The sequence below is a fragment of the Barbus barbus genome, assembly GCF_936440315.1.
Source record: "Barbus barbus genome assembly, chromosome: 40".
NCBI lineage: Eukaryota > Metazoa > Chordata > Actinopteri > Cypriniformes > Cyprinidae > Barbus > Barbus barbus.
In genome coordinates this window covers 21,197,943-21,213,325 of record NC_136718.1, presented here as the reverse complement: position 1 = coordinate 21,213,325, position 15,383 = coordinate 21,197,943, and the positions used below count along the sequence as shown (strand labels likewise).

Here is a 15,383-nt window from a genome sequence, read left to right as displayed (position 1 = left end):
CAAGCATCAAAAATAATGAAAGTTTAATACAGCTTTACATTTTGTTCATACATTAGAATGTGTCTAGTTATGTTTTATTTATTTTTTGGAAAATATAATGACTATCATACATTACCTTGAAGACGCCCACTAAAATCTCTTTAGGTTTAACAAAAGATCATGTTACAAAAAATCCAGTTAGGCATATTGACAAAAGGAATCATTAGATGGCAGAAAAAGACTAGGTTTACCCATTTGTTAACAAGAAGTTTTTAATAATTTAAACTATAATAAAATTTAGAATGATCACTTATTCTTTTATTTATTTTAAGTACAGGTCAGAATAAGTAGATTGTTTAATTTGTACATAAATATATCTCTTATGGTAAATGACGATGGAGCATTATTTTATTTCACACATTGATATTTTGTTTTCAGAAAAGTTATTTGAAACATTAAAGTAGATATGTTAATTTAGCATTTTATGTATATAAAATCACTTTTTTAAATTTTATTTGATGTGGACACCAAAATGGTATGTCTCGTCTTTACATATATAATTTAAAAAAGGTTGAAAGAGCCTCATATTTTTAATACTCTGGATGCTAAAGTCATGTTTACCCATTCAGAACTCAAAATCAGGATAATAAAATGTAGCTGGTGGATGATAATGTTTTGAATGGTTTTAGCACATTGCTAGGGAGGTTACATAGTGTCCCTAACCCTACGTGTGAGCAGTAGTAACAGTGATGGTTGACTTAAAACACAAAACAGTAAACAAGTGACCTCAAAATATTGGAAAAATGAACGTCACTGCCGCCTCTGCAAACCAAATAGTATCCAAAAGGACGAAAACACACTGCAGCAGAACTAGAATTAAACAGTTTCTTTACTTCAATCAAAACAAGGGTCAGAGGCAAGAACAGAGAACAAGATTAACCACTGGAATGTACATGAATCGTAATGAAAATCTTACAGTACAGCAGTGATATCATTCACAAAACCAGCCAGATATTCAAGCGCTTACTGGAATGGGATTAAAAAAAAAAAAAATGCCCCGGTACTTTTCCCTAAAAAGAAAGTCCCGCCAAGACAATATTTCAGCTTCTTCCTCCTGCCTTGAATTGCTCATGTTCTTGGTCTTATCTTCGAGTGAGAGAAACACTAGAAGTCAGCGTATATGCACTTTAACAGTAAAGAAAACACTCAAGGAAAAGAGGGCAGATAGGACAGTAGTGATGAAAAGTGGTCAAATCGTATTTGTTCTCCTCGTCTCAGTTCAGGAACGGGACCAAAAGTGTCCTATCGGAGTAGAGACCATTTGATCTGCTCCTTAGCTGACTGTAGCACCTAGAAAAAACAAAAACATCCAGTAAAGTTAGAACCAAGACATCTATTTACAAAATTAAGTACAATATTCGTAATAAATACATTTTAAAAATTGAGAGATATATATATATAGATAGATAGATATGTATGTTTGTATAATGTGATATAAAGAAAAAAAAAGTAGAATAGAACTGGAATCTCATTTCATTCGTACTTTTAATTTTTTAGATGTCAGATGAATGGAAGAAACATTACTGGGTGCTTCTTTAAATCCACTTATAATGGTTGTTATAATTAATTTGAGTTGTCATTAGAATCTTATGAAGGGATATATGAAAGTGAGATCTGGCAATTTATTAAAACTTGATGTTTAAAAATTAAGCAATGCCAAATAATTAGTCACATTTAATTAGAATGAATTGCCATCCTTAGAATCATTTATTTCAAGCGTTTTGTGTTCCTCTTCAGTAAATCCAATCACTCAGTGAGGACGGATAGACCAAACCACTCCCAAAAAACCTCACTTGTCTCCGAAGCTAAAACAGGTAATTGAATTTTAACGTGTTTGTGTTCTCGACTCATTAATGCCATCATTTTTCTTAAAAGACATGCATTCATCAGGATGCTGCTTTATGGTTTTAAAAACACTGAGAACAAATCAAGGCAAACTATTATGTACAGTGTGGTCCAAATGCCTCAAACTATGGCTGAAATTACTTTATTCCTTTTTTTTTTTTTAAATACTAAAACCAGAAAAAAGGGGGGAAATCGGTCAAATGTATGCGGTATGATTTTGTGTCTCTTATGCTAACCAAGGTTGCATTTGCTTGATCTAAAATACTGTTAAAAGTGTTTTTTAAAGAAGTATTTAAAATATCAGTTTTCTATTTAAATATATTTTAAAATGTAATTTATTCCTGTGATGCAAAGCTGAATTTTCAGCATCATTACTCCAGTCTTCAGTGTCACATGATCCTTCAGAAATCATTTTGATATGCTGATTTGCTGGTCAAGAAACAATTCTCATTATCAATGTTGAAAACAGTTGTGCTGCCTAATGGTTTAGTAATATTTTTACGGATTATGTGATGAATAGAAAGTTCAAAAGAACAGCATTTTTAAAAAATATAAATATTTTTTAACAGATGTCCTTCCTGTCACTTTTGATCAATTTAATGCATCCTTGAGGTATTCATTTCTTTTACAAAAAAAATTCAAAATTCTGACAAACTTATGAACACTAGTTTATCTAAAACGAGAAACTACAGAAGTGAAAAAGCAAAACCCAAACCCATCATACGAAGGCGCTAACATTGAATGCAACCCTGTAATCGAGTAATGCAGGTGCAGCAAAACATCCAGGAATTAATTCATCATCTTAATTTGCACGAGGCGAGGCAAAGTATAACCGTATAGCGGGGAAGACGAGGAGACAGCCATTAATCACAGACACGAAAGGCATACAGGCAGCCTGTCGCAGGGCCTCTTAAATGAGAACATTAATCAGTCCGCACTCATGAGTACGGCAGCCACGGGGAGCCATCGCTGGCAGACAGCCGCCAATAATTAGCCATCATGTTTCCATGCAGCAGACACACGCGGGAACCAAGAAAGCCGGGTTAGCGGCGGCACGATGAAACGTTCTTAATGTGGGAGCTGTGAAACCAGACCACCGCCGACTCATTTTCTAAATGAATCATAGGTAAATCTCATAGCCACTATAAAACATAAGAGCCGTGATGGCGACAGGTGTCGCTGAAGGAAGTGCGTTGACTACTCTCACCTGAGTGACTGTCTGTTCTGTCAGAGGCACGTCATCGCCCTGAAACGACATGAGAGAGGGAGATGACTTTAAGACTGCTGGCTGGCTTTCTGTCTCACACATGCAAGATTATTGGAAATCAAAGTTAATAGCTGCCTAGCAGGACCATAATGCTCATCAGTGGCGTCAGAGCACATGAGATGAAGCAGAGCCAACAAAGACAAAGCAGATTAACATTTACAGCAGCATCATGAAAGTCAATAGAGGAGAACAGGAAGCAGTTACCCTCAGAGCGACACGGTGAACCACCTGCTGTGGGTCGCTCTCCAGGATCACACTGTAAAACAGAAAATTAATGAGATATCAGTGCTGCAACCAAGGCAATGGGATTTTTCTGACTCATTTCTGGTTTAGAAAATGCTTTTTTGGCCACTTTTATTGATGGAGAGAATGCAGAGAAAACAGGAAAGGATGTGGACAAGAGGGAGGAACTGGATCAGGAAATGAAATACGCAAGAATCAAAGCTATGTGGTCGCAGTGGGTTTTCAATGGCAGATGTCTAGGCCCAGCAAGAATCTATAGACTTTTCTGCAATAATTTTAGGGAAGAATCTGTGGAATTTGGCAGATGCTTTTAGCCAAAGTAACTACATTAATTTCCTTTGGAATCGAACCCATGATCTGGGTGTTGCTAGCGCCATGCTCTACTGTTTGAGCTACTGGATTGGGGTATTTAAACAAGATAAAAAGCGTTAAACAGAGCTGAGAATACTAAAGTCTTATCAACAGCTGAAACATCAACAAAACAGCCAGAATATTCAATAAATTAATGAAAGGAGCAGTTGATTTATATTTTATGAATGATGAGATTGTATGTGGAATTCTTAAGCTGTTGATTCTGTGTGGGCTTCCTAAAGCCCGATTTAATAAAAAAAATAAGTATTTAAAAAAATGCACAGAAATTTTTTTAATTCATATTTATTTAATACTTATGAATTATAACAAGCTATTATAATATAATACAATCCATATAAAATTTCTGCAAATGTCCTAAAAAAAAAAACAACACTACTGATAATAATTTAAAAACAATGCTAATATATATATATATATATATATATATATATATATATATATATATATATATATATATATACATACATACATACAGTCAGGTCCATAAATATTGGGACATCGACACAATTCTAACATTTTTGACTCTATACAGCACCACAATGGATTTCAAATGAAACTAACAAGATGTGCTTTAACTGCAGACTGTCAGCTTTAATTTGAGGACATTTACATCCAAATCAGGTGAACGGTGTAGGAATTACAACAGTTTGCATATGTGCCTCCCACTTGTTAAGGGACCGTTTCATTTGAAATCCATTGTGGTGGTGTATAGAGCCAAAAATGTTAGAATTGTGTCGATGTCCCAATATTTATGGACCTGACTGTATATATAAATAATACATTTCAAAGATTCACTGGTTTGGGGACAGGAAGATTTTTTGGGGAAATAACATTATACTATTTTAATTTAAAAGAATGCATTAAATTGACCAAAAGTGACAGTAAAAACTTTTATAATCTTATATATTTTCCACAAAAGTATTTAGCAGCACAAGTATTATCAACACTGATAATAATTAGAAATGTTTCTTGAGCAGTAAATCAGCATTGGAATGATTTCTGAAGGATCATGTGACACTGAGGACTGGAGTAATGATGCTGAAAATTCAGCTTTGATCAAAGGAATAAATTCAACTTTAAAATATATTGCACGTAATTTCAATTGTAATAATATTTGACAATATTACTGTATTTTTGATCAATTAAATGCAACCTTGATGAGCATGAACCTCAAAGAGGCATCTTTCAAAAACAAAAAATCTTCTCAAACCTTTGAATTCTAGTGTAATGGTCTCTGCGTAACAAAATGGTTTACTTCTGTTTGAATACATTAATTATGTCTTACCCTCCATCAACAATCTCATCAACGGCCAGGAAAAGACCCTCCATATTTTCAAGCAGGGCTCTCTTTTCCACATTTTTTCTTAAAAAGAAGAAGAAATCAGTCAAGATCAAGCCATCATTAGCTGATAGAGACCATACAGCATATAAGGGAAAAAAAAATCCTACCTCAACATTTGGCTCAGAGAATCAAAGAGACAATTCAGCACTGACATAAGCATCAACTGTGGGAGAAAAGACAACAACACTTATGAGATTCACATGGTTTGATGGAAAGACACAAACCTGGATCAAGTATAAAGCTTTACCTCATTTTCATGGGAGCTTCCGATGACATAGAAATATAAATCAATGTTGCTCTTGTACACAACCGTTAGACCCTCCAGCAATGCGATTTCACCTGTGTCAAAGAGTCACACATGACTTTGTGTTAGCGAACAACACGGACAGTAACAGAATCACTTACTGTCTGTTCTGTGTGTCTTGTTGAAGATGTTCTTCTCAAAGGCTTTCTGCTCTTTCACTGTGGGATACGTGTCGTCATAATACTGAAACATGAACACAACAACACAGTGACACATTGAAGACAAATAAAGAGCTAATAAAACTCATCCATACACCTTATGCAAACAAAAAGCTAGCTGTTAATGTTTCCAAGGACAGACTGCACAGTTAAAAAACATATGTTATATGGATTCTGAATAACATTAAGGTGAGTAAATGACAAATACACTTAAAATGATGTTTACTTTCAGATTTAATCCTATAAAACCTGCTGTATCCTATCTGAAACATGGATTTCTAAGGCCTTTAAATTATTAACATGTTCAAAACTTTGCTAAAAACATGTTGTACACAATCTACCACATGCCTTCTGTCATCTGATTTATAGATTAGACTTTTTTAACAAGTAAAAGGCCTTTAAATATAACTCTAGAAATGTTCAGGTTGTGCTACAAGTGTCTTTTGGCCGTGATTTTTTTTATTAAGTAAACAGGAATAACTTTTATGAATGTTAGTAATATTTCAAGATGAGCATTTACTGGACTGAAGCCACTTAGGCTTACTTGATTATCCATACATTACATTTTGTTTTAGAAAAATTGTTAAAATGTGATACATAAAGCTTTTGATGAATGCCATCATCTCTCAATCATCATTGTATTGCATTGCATGTTTTTCTCCCACAATTAAAACTACAGGGCTTTGAAAACTAAGCATGCAAATATCTAGACATGTTATTGGGAAATACAGAATGACAGCTCATATACACAAGTAAAAAATCTCATTGATATACAAGATTTTCTCAGTTTGGGCGGCTGAGTAAAACTGAGGTGTTTTCTTTAAGTATGAGCTCCTTATTCTCACGATATCATATTATACAAGCCATAAAAGCCTGATATATCACATATAATTCAAAACATAAAACAAACTTTACTTTAGTTTCCTTCACTTTGACTTCACATGGATAATTAAATGAATCCTCCCTGTATGTCAGTTCAAATCTGATCATGTGATGATCTCACCTTCGCATACAGTCTCTCTCCATCATTGTCCATGATCAGAACAGCTTTAACAGTGTACAGAGAGGGCTCCTGTCACAGCACACACACACAAACATGACTAATCACCAATGAATTACAGTCAAAACGATCAGGTGATCTGGGCAAAGGTGGAGCAGACATGGAACCGTGTCCCTGCTTAATATTTTAACATAATAGCTCCCTGTAACAGTTTACTAATCTTTACCTTCTGGTCTATAATAAATATATACGTTATTGCTGAACTCGTAAGATTGGTTACTGATTCATTGTTTACCGGAAATACTATCTGAAGTGGAAATAGCGGATTTAACTGCTAGCCGATGTTTTACACTTTAAATGCAACTATTGGACACACAAAGATACAATCATATTACCAATATTAGCGTATCCATCTTGTCCTGTACAGATGTCGCTCGCTCAACCTCCGTGTATTGAACTTTTGCGAATGTGTACTTCCGGTTACGACATGAGGTAAAAGGGCAAAACTGAGCGGAAGTACTCTAAACGTCATTAAAGCGTGCGGAAAATATTGCGGGAAATTAATAAGTAAAGAGAAAAAGCTTATCATAATGATTTTTTTTTTTGATAATGTAAAAATGCAGAAATGCGGAAGGTTTTCTGTGAGGGGTAGGTTTAGGTGTAGGGCGATAGAAAATACTCCCCACAAGTATAGTAAACTAGAAATGTGTGTGTGTGTGTGTGTGTGTGTGTGTGTGTGTGTGTGTGTGTGTGTGTGTGTGTGTTGTGGGGACTTTCCATAGACTTCTATTGTTTTTATACTGACCAAACAATATTTTTTTATCCCCTAAACCTACTCCTTATGGAAAACCTGTTTGCATTGTTAAACTTTCAGATTAAAATTATTTACTATTTTTAATTTTTTTTCCCCACAATGTCAAATATTTCAGGTTTTACTATACGTGTGGGGACATTTGGTGTGTGTACAGGTTTAGCTACTTATGAGAGCCAAATAAATGTTTGTAAATGTCCTCACAAATATAATGCAATATGTATTTAATATAATATGTATATAGTTATATTTTATCATACATATTTAGCCTAATAACTTTAAAGCAATGCAAAACAGGCTCAAAAACAGAAATTTTGGAGTAAATGTACTAATTAAAGGGGTGGTTGATTTTTGTAGTCCTTAAACAGCAATTTCTTTAAAAGAAAATATCTCACTTTGCATTGAACTTTGAGCATCGTAACTTTGCAACATTACACACTAACTAGTGTTAAAAAAGTGAAATTCTCCTTACATCAGTGCAGCATCAAACAATATCTGATATTTATTAACTTATATATTGAAGCAATATTGATGGTGATGCTTGATAGTTTCAGTGTCTGACACACAGCCTGGTGAACCATAGCCATTTTTATTTATTAAACATTGGTGTGGGGTACAAATATGCAATATGACACATAGGCCTAGGCAAAAGTATAAATATAAAAATAAAACAGAGTTAAATATAACTCTTTAGTTAATGTAACTATATATAGCCTATGTTAGAAAAAACTTTACATTTATACATTTAGCAGATGATTATTAAATAGCGTAAAAATAAAGTCACGAACACTGAAAACTCATTTTAGTAGTGTGATTTTTTTTCTGTATGATCAACTTTGCTAGTGACATCCAGTATTTTGTCTGAATTGTATGTATAAATTTTTCTGCCTTCTAATAAGGACATTAGAAATCTAATAATTTATTTTTCTCCTGACACCTCACTTTGGAGCCTATTTTCATCTGCATTTAACTGATTATTAACTACTTATTAGGCCTCTTTACTTGAAATTTATATTTAAAAACAAATTAGAATTTAAAAACAAAACTCCTATTTACATAGTATTTCAAAGTAGCATTACTAAAGTGACTCACTATAAAGTCAACACTACCTGGGAATAATGACTTCATCTTGCTTTCAGCAATGGAAAAAATCTAAGCAGTAGTTCTAGCATGAAGTAAACCTCTGGCTCTCATGAACAGACGCTTAGTCAAAGATAATGAGTGATTCGGTTCCTGATTCTGAACTGATTGGGTTTGGAATCTGTTTGCCCATGAATGACACACTGGCCTCAATGACACAAGTCCTCCTCAAAATTGCATATGCTTCCAGCCGGTCCTGTTTTTTTCCAGCGATAATTTCAGAGATCCTCCTACAACTGGGCTTCATAATTACACTGGTCACTTTTTCTGGGAAGCACCACTGTGAAAACTAATCCTAACAGGGGTTTTCCCTGCACACGGCTCATAGCGCTTTACTACAGCAGCTACACTGACATCAGAAACGGTTTAATCTAGAGAGCTGTGGTGGGCTAATTTGTAAGTGAATCTCACAATACAGTGCTGAGCATGTTGACTGCATTTAATTTTGTATCCCAAATGAGTTTCGATGCAGAGAGGACAAAGAATAGTTAGTATTCTGAAAAGAGACTTTCTTTATATGCTTCTACAGTAAGGAGGCTCACCAGCGAGTTTTACAATGAAACACTGAGTTTTCACAACTTTACCACAAAGAGCATTTCGAAATTACCCTATGATATATCAGAGAGGATACAGTATGCGTTTCTTTGGTGCAGGCTACTTTTTTTTCAGTTATGGTTATGTCACCCAGAGCATGAGAATTTAACTTCATAATGCTGCTCACAGAACAAGATTTTTTGTTGTTGTTGTATATTTCATATTATTATTTTTCTTATTTACTATGTGCACTAAAGTTTGGCAATTACAATATTGTGTTACTCCATAAAAAAATTATTAATGGCATTACTTTTTATGGTTATTTTAACGTTACTTTTTGTCACCTGAGCTGGGCCTGCTTATTTGTTGTTTAATAACAACATCAATAACAACAATGACAACAAAAAAACCCAAAAGTGATATTTTTGGCCACTCTAAAGGCCCTTTCACACCAAAAGTGAAATTCACAAGCCTCAGCCTGAAGGAAGTTCCTCTGCGCCTCCCTCGCAGTTTCTCTCAACACGGGACAGGAGAGGTGTCAGTAAATAAATGAGCTTGTGTTACTTATTTGAAAAAGAAACTCCGATATTTTCTTGTAAATTTAAAAGTAATGCGTTACTTTACTAGTTACTGATAACGTATCCCACATTACTTGTAATGCATTACCCCAATGCTGAATATATACATATATTTAGTTACAAATTATGGTTGTTTGTTTAAAAAATCCTAAAAATAGATTAAAATGTAAAATCTGAAAATAAAAATAACATACTTTTTCTGACCTGTACTTACTAAAATATATAAAAGAACAAGCGATTGTACTAAATTTGATTATATTTTAAAAGATTTAAAACTTCTTGCTGACAAATAAGTACAATTTTGTGATTTCAATGATAGTGGAAAAGAAAAAAGTACAATTAATTCGTTTTTGGAGGCTACACTACACTTAAATAGGATCTTTTAATGTCATCTAATTGTTCGTGTTTTAAATATGCCTTACAATAATTTTTGGTATACAAACTATTGTGACACATTTTTCTGTAAATCATGGTAAAAATGCATGTATGAGTCTTCTTCATTTTTTGCTCAGAAAAAATCCATTTAAACAGGACACATTCTAATCATGTTTTGATTCTTGCAAAACCCCTTTTGTCTTTGACCCATTTATATATTTGGCAGTCTGTTTGTGAAGTATTTCATATGGGTGTGTTTACAGTAGATCTGTGTGTTTATAGTTGCGGTCATTTAGAGCATGTTGTATACTTGCTTTAAGTCATTTTGCCTTTATTACATTAAAATGGCATGCAGTGTTCAGCAGCTGATTATTATGAATTCATTACTAAATTATTATTAGTTCTGTATTAACTAAAAATATAATAAATTATTATTAGTTCTCCTGAAATAGCACTGCATTTACGGTTCATCTGGTCAAATGTACAGTGGAAATATTTGTAACAGAGCTGATCTTCTCAGAACTCAGTTTAGGGGAATATTTGTCACCAAACAAACGTTACACCTGAAGAACTCCAAATGAGGAACTGGCACCCGCAGTATCATTGCGCAGAGCAACTGTGTCTCAATAGTGCTTCAGATAAAAAGATAATCAGATGTATTTCACAATAACATCTTTATCTGTGCGGTCACGGCAAAGAACGTGTCCACTCATCTGTTTCACACAGTATCAGAAGGGCAGTGATGGACATGATGATCATCACACTGGTCTGTGATGAGTGTCAGGGGTGGCAGTGCGTCTGTATCCCGTCGGTTTCCCAGTTTGGGTATGGGTGTGTAAGAGCAGCGCTGCCCTTGTGGTTGGAGCCTGTGTCTGCAGAAGGAGTGGAGAACGGGGGAAAGGGGATGTTGGGTGGCGGAAACTCTGCTGAACGCTGATAAAGGCTTGTCTAGGTGCTCATGCTAACTGTTGTGGTTTCTGGCTTGAGACGGTGGTTGAGGCTGTATACTTTATTTCACCCGGCCTCCTCTATTGCACAATAAAGCATATACAGTACAGTGGAGTCCAAAAGTGCACGTAAGCAGGGACGTCTGACATGGTGAATGTCAAAAATGTGCTTATTTGGTGAGCAAAAGTGGCCTAGAAGTTGCATGGATTCTTTTGCATTTTACATCCTACTTTTTCTTTGTCTTAAATATTTCAAAATCCTGTAGTTGTGCCGAAGTTGAATTAAGGCATATATTTAAAATGTACAATATCTGAGGTTAAAGAGAATGTTATTTATTTAATTGAGTGCTGCTAGAGTATATAGATTTTGCATCGGATGGAATTACTTTACTCTTACTCATACACCAATATTATTACTCATACACAAATTTTCCACTTTTCCCAGCAGCAGACTTGGATGAATTTTCCCAATGGACCACAAACCAAAGACACATATGATCTCATCATAAGTAGCTTGTGAGGTTTTTCCGTGTAATTGAAAATGTGTTCTCATGTTTACTTGTGGCTAATGACACTTTGATTGGGATATTTTTGACAGAAAAAAATTGAAGTTATGTTTGTGTGTTTTTATTTATATTTATACACACAGTACTGTTCAAAAGTTGGGGGTTATATTTTTATTTGTTTGTTTGTTTATTTAGCTGGGATTTTTATTTATGATGCTCACCAAGGCTGCATTTAGATTTTGTCATTTAATTCTAATATGCTGATTTGTTCAAGAAACATTTCTTACTACTATCAATGTTGAAATCATCTGTGCTGCTGAATATTTTTGTGGAAACTGTGATACATTTTTTTCAGGATTCTTCAGGAATAGAAAGTTCTAAAATAATATATAAATAGAGATATTTTGTAACATTATAAATGTGTTTACTGTCACTTTTGATCAACGAAAACCTATATTATCCTCATTATATCCTCATTTGTAAGTCGCTTTGGATAGAAATGGCTGCTAAATGACTAAATGTAAATGTATATTATACGCTATTATGATAACTCTTTCTCCAACTCTCTCTCTATATAAAATATATTGAAAAAACTGAAACAATGACTTATTATATATATATATATATATATATATATATATATATATATACACACATACCATAACACTTTACAACATGAACTAAGAGTGAACAATACTTCTACAGCATTTATTAATCTTAATGTTAATTTCAGCATTTACTAATGCATTATTAAAACATTAGTTAATGCACTGTGAATTAACATGAACTAACAATGAACGACTGTATTTTTATTAACTAACATTAACAAAGATGAATAAATACTGTAATAAATGTGTTGAACATTGATTGTTCATATTAGTTAATATATTAACTAATGTTAACAAATGACACCTTATTGTAAATTGTTACCATATATATATATATATATATATATATATTCAGTGGTGTGAAAAAGTGTTGGCCCCCTTCCTGATTTTTTATTTTTTTGCATGTTTGTCACACTTTAAAGTTTCAGATCATCAAACTAATTTAAATATTAATCAAAGATAACACAAGTAAACACAACATGCAGTTTTTAAATGAAGGTTTTTTTTTTTATGAAGGTTTATCACACCTGAGTTCAGTTTCTCTAGCCACACCCAGGCCTGATTACTGCCACACCGGTTCGCAATCAAGAAATCACTTAAATAGGACCTGCCTGACAAAGTGATGGATCATGTTGAGATCCAAAGAAATTCAGGAACAAATGAGAAAGAAAGTAATTGAGATCTATCAGTCTGGAAAAGGTAATAAAGCCATTTCTAAAGCTATGGGACTCCAGCGAATCACAGTGAGAGCCATTATTCACAAATGGCGAAAACATGGAACAGTGGTGAACCTTCCCAGGAGTGGCCGGCCGACCAAAATTACCCCAAGAGCGCAGCGACAACTCATCCAAGAGGTCACAAAAGACCCCACAACAACATCTAAAGAACTGCAGGCTTCACTTGCCTCAGTTAAGGTCAGTGTTCATGACTCCATCATAAGAAAGGGACTGGCCAAAAATGGCCTGCATGGCAGAGTTCCAAGACGAAAACTGCTGCTGAGCAAAATTAACATAAAGGCTCGTCTTAGTTTTGCCAGAAAACATCTTGATGATCCCCAAGACTTTTGGGAAAATACTCTGTGGACTGACGAGACAAAAGTTGAACTTTTTGGAAGGTGTGTGTGTCCCATTACATCTAGCGTAAAAGTAACACAGCATTTCAGAAAAAGAACATCATACCAACAGTAAAATATGGTGGTGGTAGTGTGATGGTCTGGGGCTGTTTTGCTGCTTCAGGACCTGGAAGACTTGCTGTGATAAATGGAACCATGAATTCAGCTGTCTACCAAAAAATCCTGAAGGACAATGTCCGGCCACCTGTTCGTGACCTCAAGCTGAAGTGAACTTGGGTTCTGCAGCAGGACAATGATCCAAAACACACCAGCAAATCCACCTCTGAATGGCTGAAGAAAAACAAAATGAAGACTTTGTAGTGGCCTAGTCAAAGTCCTGACCTGAATCCTATTGAGATGCTGTGGCATGACCTTAAAAAGGCGGTTCACGCTTGAAAACCCTCCAATGTGGCTGAATTACAACAATTCTGCCAAGAAGAGTGGGCCAAAATTCCTCCACAGCGCTGTAACAGACTCGTTGCAAGTTATCGCAAACGCTTGATTGCAGTTGTTGCTGCTAAGGGTGGCCCAACCAGTTATTAAGTTTAGGGGGCAAGCACTTTTTCACACAATTTTCACAAATTTTTTTGGATTTTATTTTCCCTTCATAATAAAAAACTTCATTCAAAAACTGCATGTTGTGTTTACTTGTGTTATCTTTGATTAATATTTAAATTTGTTTGATGATCTGAAACATTAAAGTGTGACAAACATGCAAAAAAAAATAAAAATCAGGAAGGGGGCCAACACTTTTTCACACCACTGTGTGTATATATATATGTATATAGAAGACTGTACTTTAGAAACCACTGAGTTTTCAGTAAAAAAAAAAAAAAAAAAAAAAAAAAAAAAACATATTCTGATGCTTCTTCTAAAACAAATCCTGAGAGTTTCCTCCTACCTATATGAGAAGCAGAAAGAATAGGAATAGTTGGATGGGTCAGGATGGTGTCAAGGAGCTGTTTCACTTCCTGTGGTCAAACCAAAGAGGGTTAAGAGCATCATGAGGCCACAACGTGGCAGAGGGTGTAATGAATTCAAAAATACAAGCTAACACGTTTAACTAAACAATGAATGGAAAGAAAATATAGTTGAAAATGACAAAAAGGTCACACACCAGTGAGATATAGAACTGTGCGAGCGACTGGATGACCTGAACTATGTGTGGAGAGTCAGAACTGCTGTTTAGGTTGGAACACACCAAATCCCAAACCATTGTGGTGTATGTAATAGCAGGCTGTTTTCACGTGTGTGTTTGTAGGTGGTTGAGTCGGGTGGGTGGGTGCTAGGAATCAAGGCTTGGGAAGTCCCGTCTCTCTGGTTCCTGGCAGGCGCCCACCTCTTTGGACGATGTCAGCCACCTACGTCCATCATTATGGTGCATTTACATACAAACATATTAACGAGTGGGAATGAATACACCGCATCGTAAAAGACAAGCACGAACAAGTATCTAGAAAACCACAGGCACACCGCTATCATGAGCTTTTGATAAACAGTTTTTAGTCATAACTTACTCTTTCTTAGTAATTTGTAACTACACCATTGGGCATCTGTTGTGTTGTTACACTTATTGACATCCATGAAGCACCTTCAACATCTATGGAACCTTGTCATTGTACAAAAGATTCTTCATACAGTGGAAATAGGTTCTTTTTTTTAAAGTTTAGACTAAGAATAAAAAGGTTCTTTGGGGAACCAAAAAATATTCTTCTACACTCTTAAAAAGAAAGGTTCTTTTTTGGCATCAATGGCTCAGTGAAGAGCTTTTAACAACCATGGAACCTTTCCATTGTACATACACTACAAAATAAGAGTTTGGAGGATTTTGGAGCAATGCCATAGAAGAACCATTTTTGGTTCCCTGAAGAACCTTTCAGTCAACAGTTCTTAAAAGGACGATTTTTGATATAATAATCTGAAGAACTGTTTTCCACTTTAAAGAACCTTTTATGGAAAGATTCCATGGATGTTAAAGGTTCTTCATGGATGCTAATAAAGAACTTTATTTTTAAGAGGGTAAGGTTCCGCATAGTAGTTCTTTAGATTATTAAAATGTTCTTCACACTAAGAAAAAATTTATCTTTTAAGAACTGTTCACTGTAGGGTTCTTTGGGGAACCAATAATGGTTCTTCTATGGCATCGCAGCAAAATCTCCCTTTTGGAAGTTTTTTTAAGATAGTATTATTAATAGGAAATTCG

General features: G+C 34.8%; 1 protein-coding gene across 1 annotated transcript; it reads right to left on the bottom strand.

Moving 5' to 3' along the window:
- Nucleotides 1-850: 850 nt before the first annotated feature.
- LOC306859207 (coatomer subunit zeta-1) lies at nt 851-7,262 on the bottom strand. The gene is made up of 9 exons (XM_079400116.1): nt 6,966-7,262; nt 6,574-6,642; nt 5,514-5,595; nt 5,356-5,447; nt 5,216-5,271; nt 5,052-5,129; nt 3,356-3,407; nt 3,092-3,130; nt 851-1,329 (listed from the first exon to the last, which is right to left on the bottom strand). Exons 1-9 carry the CDS (start codon nt 6,981-6,983, stop codon nt 1,282-1,284), a joined length of 534 nt encoding a protein of 177 aa, XP_079256242.1. The 5' UTR covers nt 6,984-7,262; the 3' UTR covers nt 851-1,281.
- Between the last annotated feature and the right edge of the window lie 8,121 nt (nt 7,263-15,383).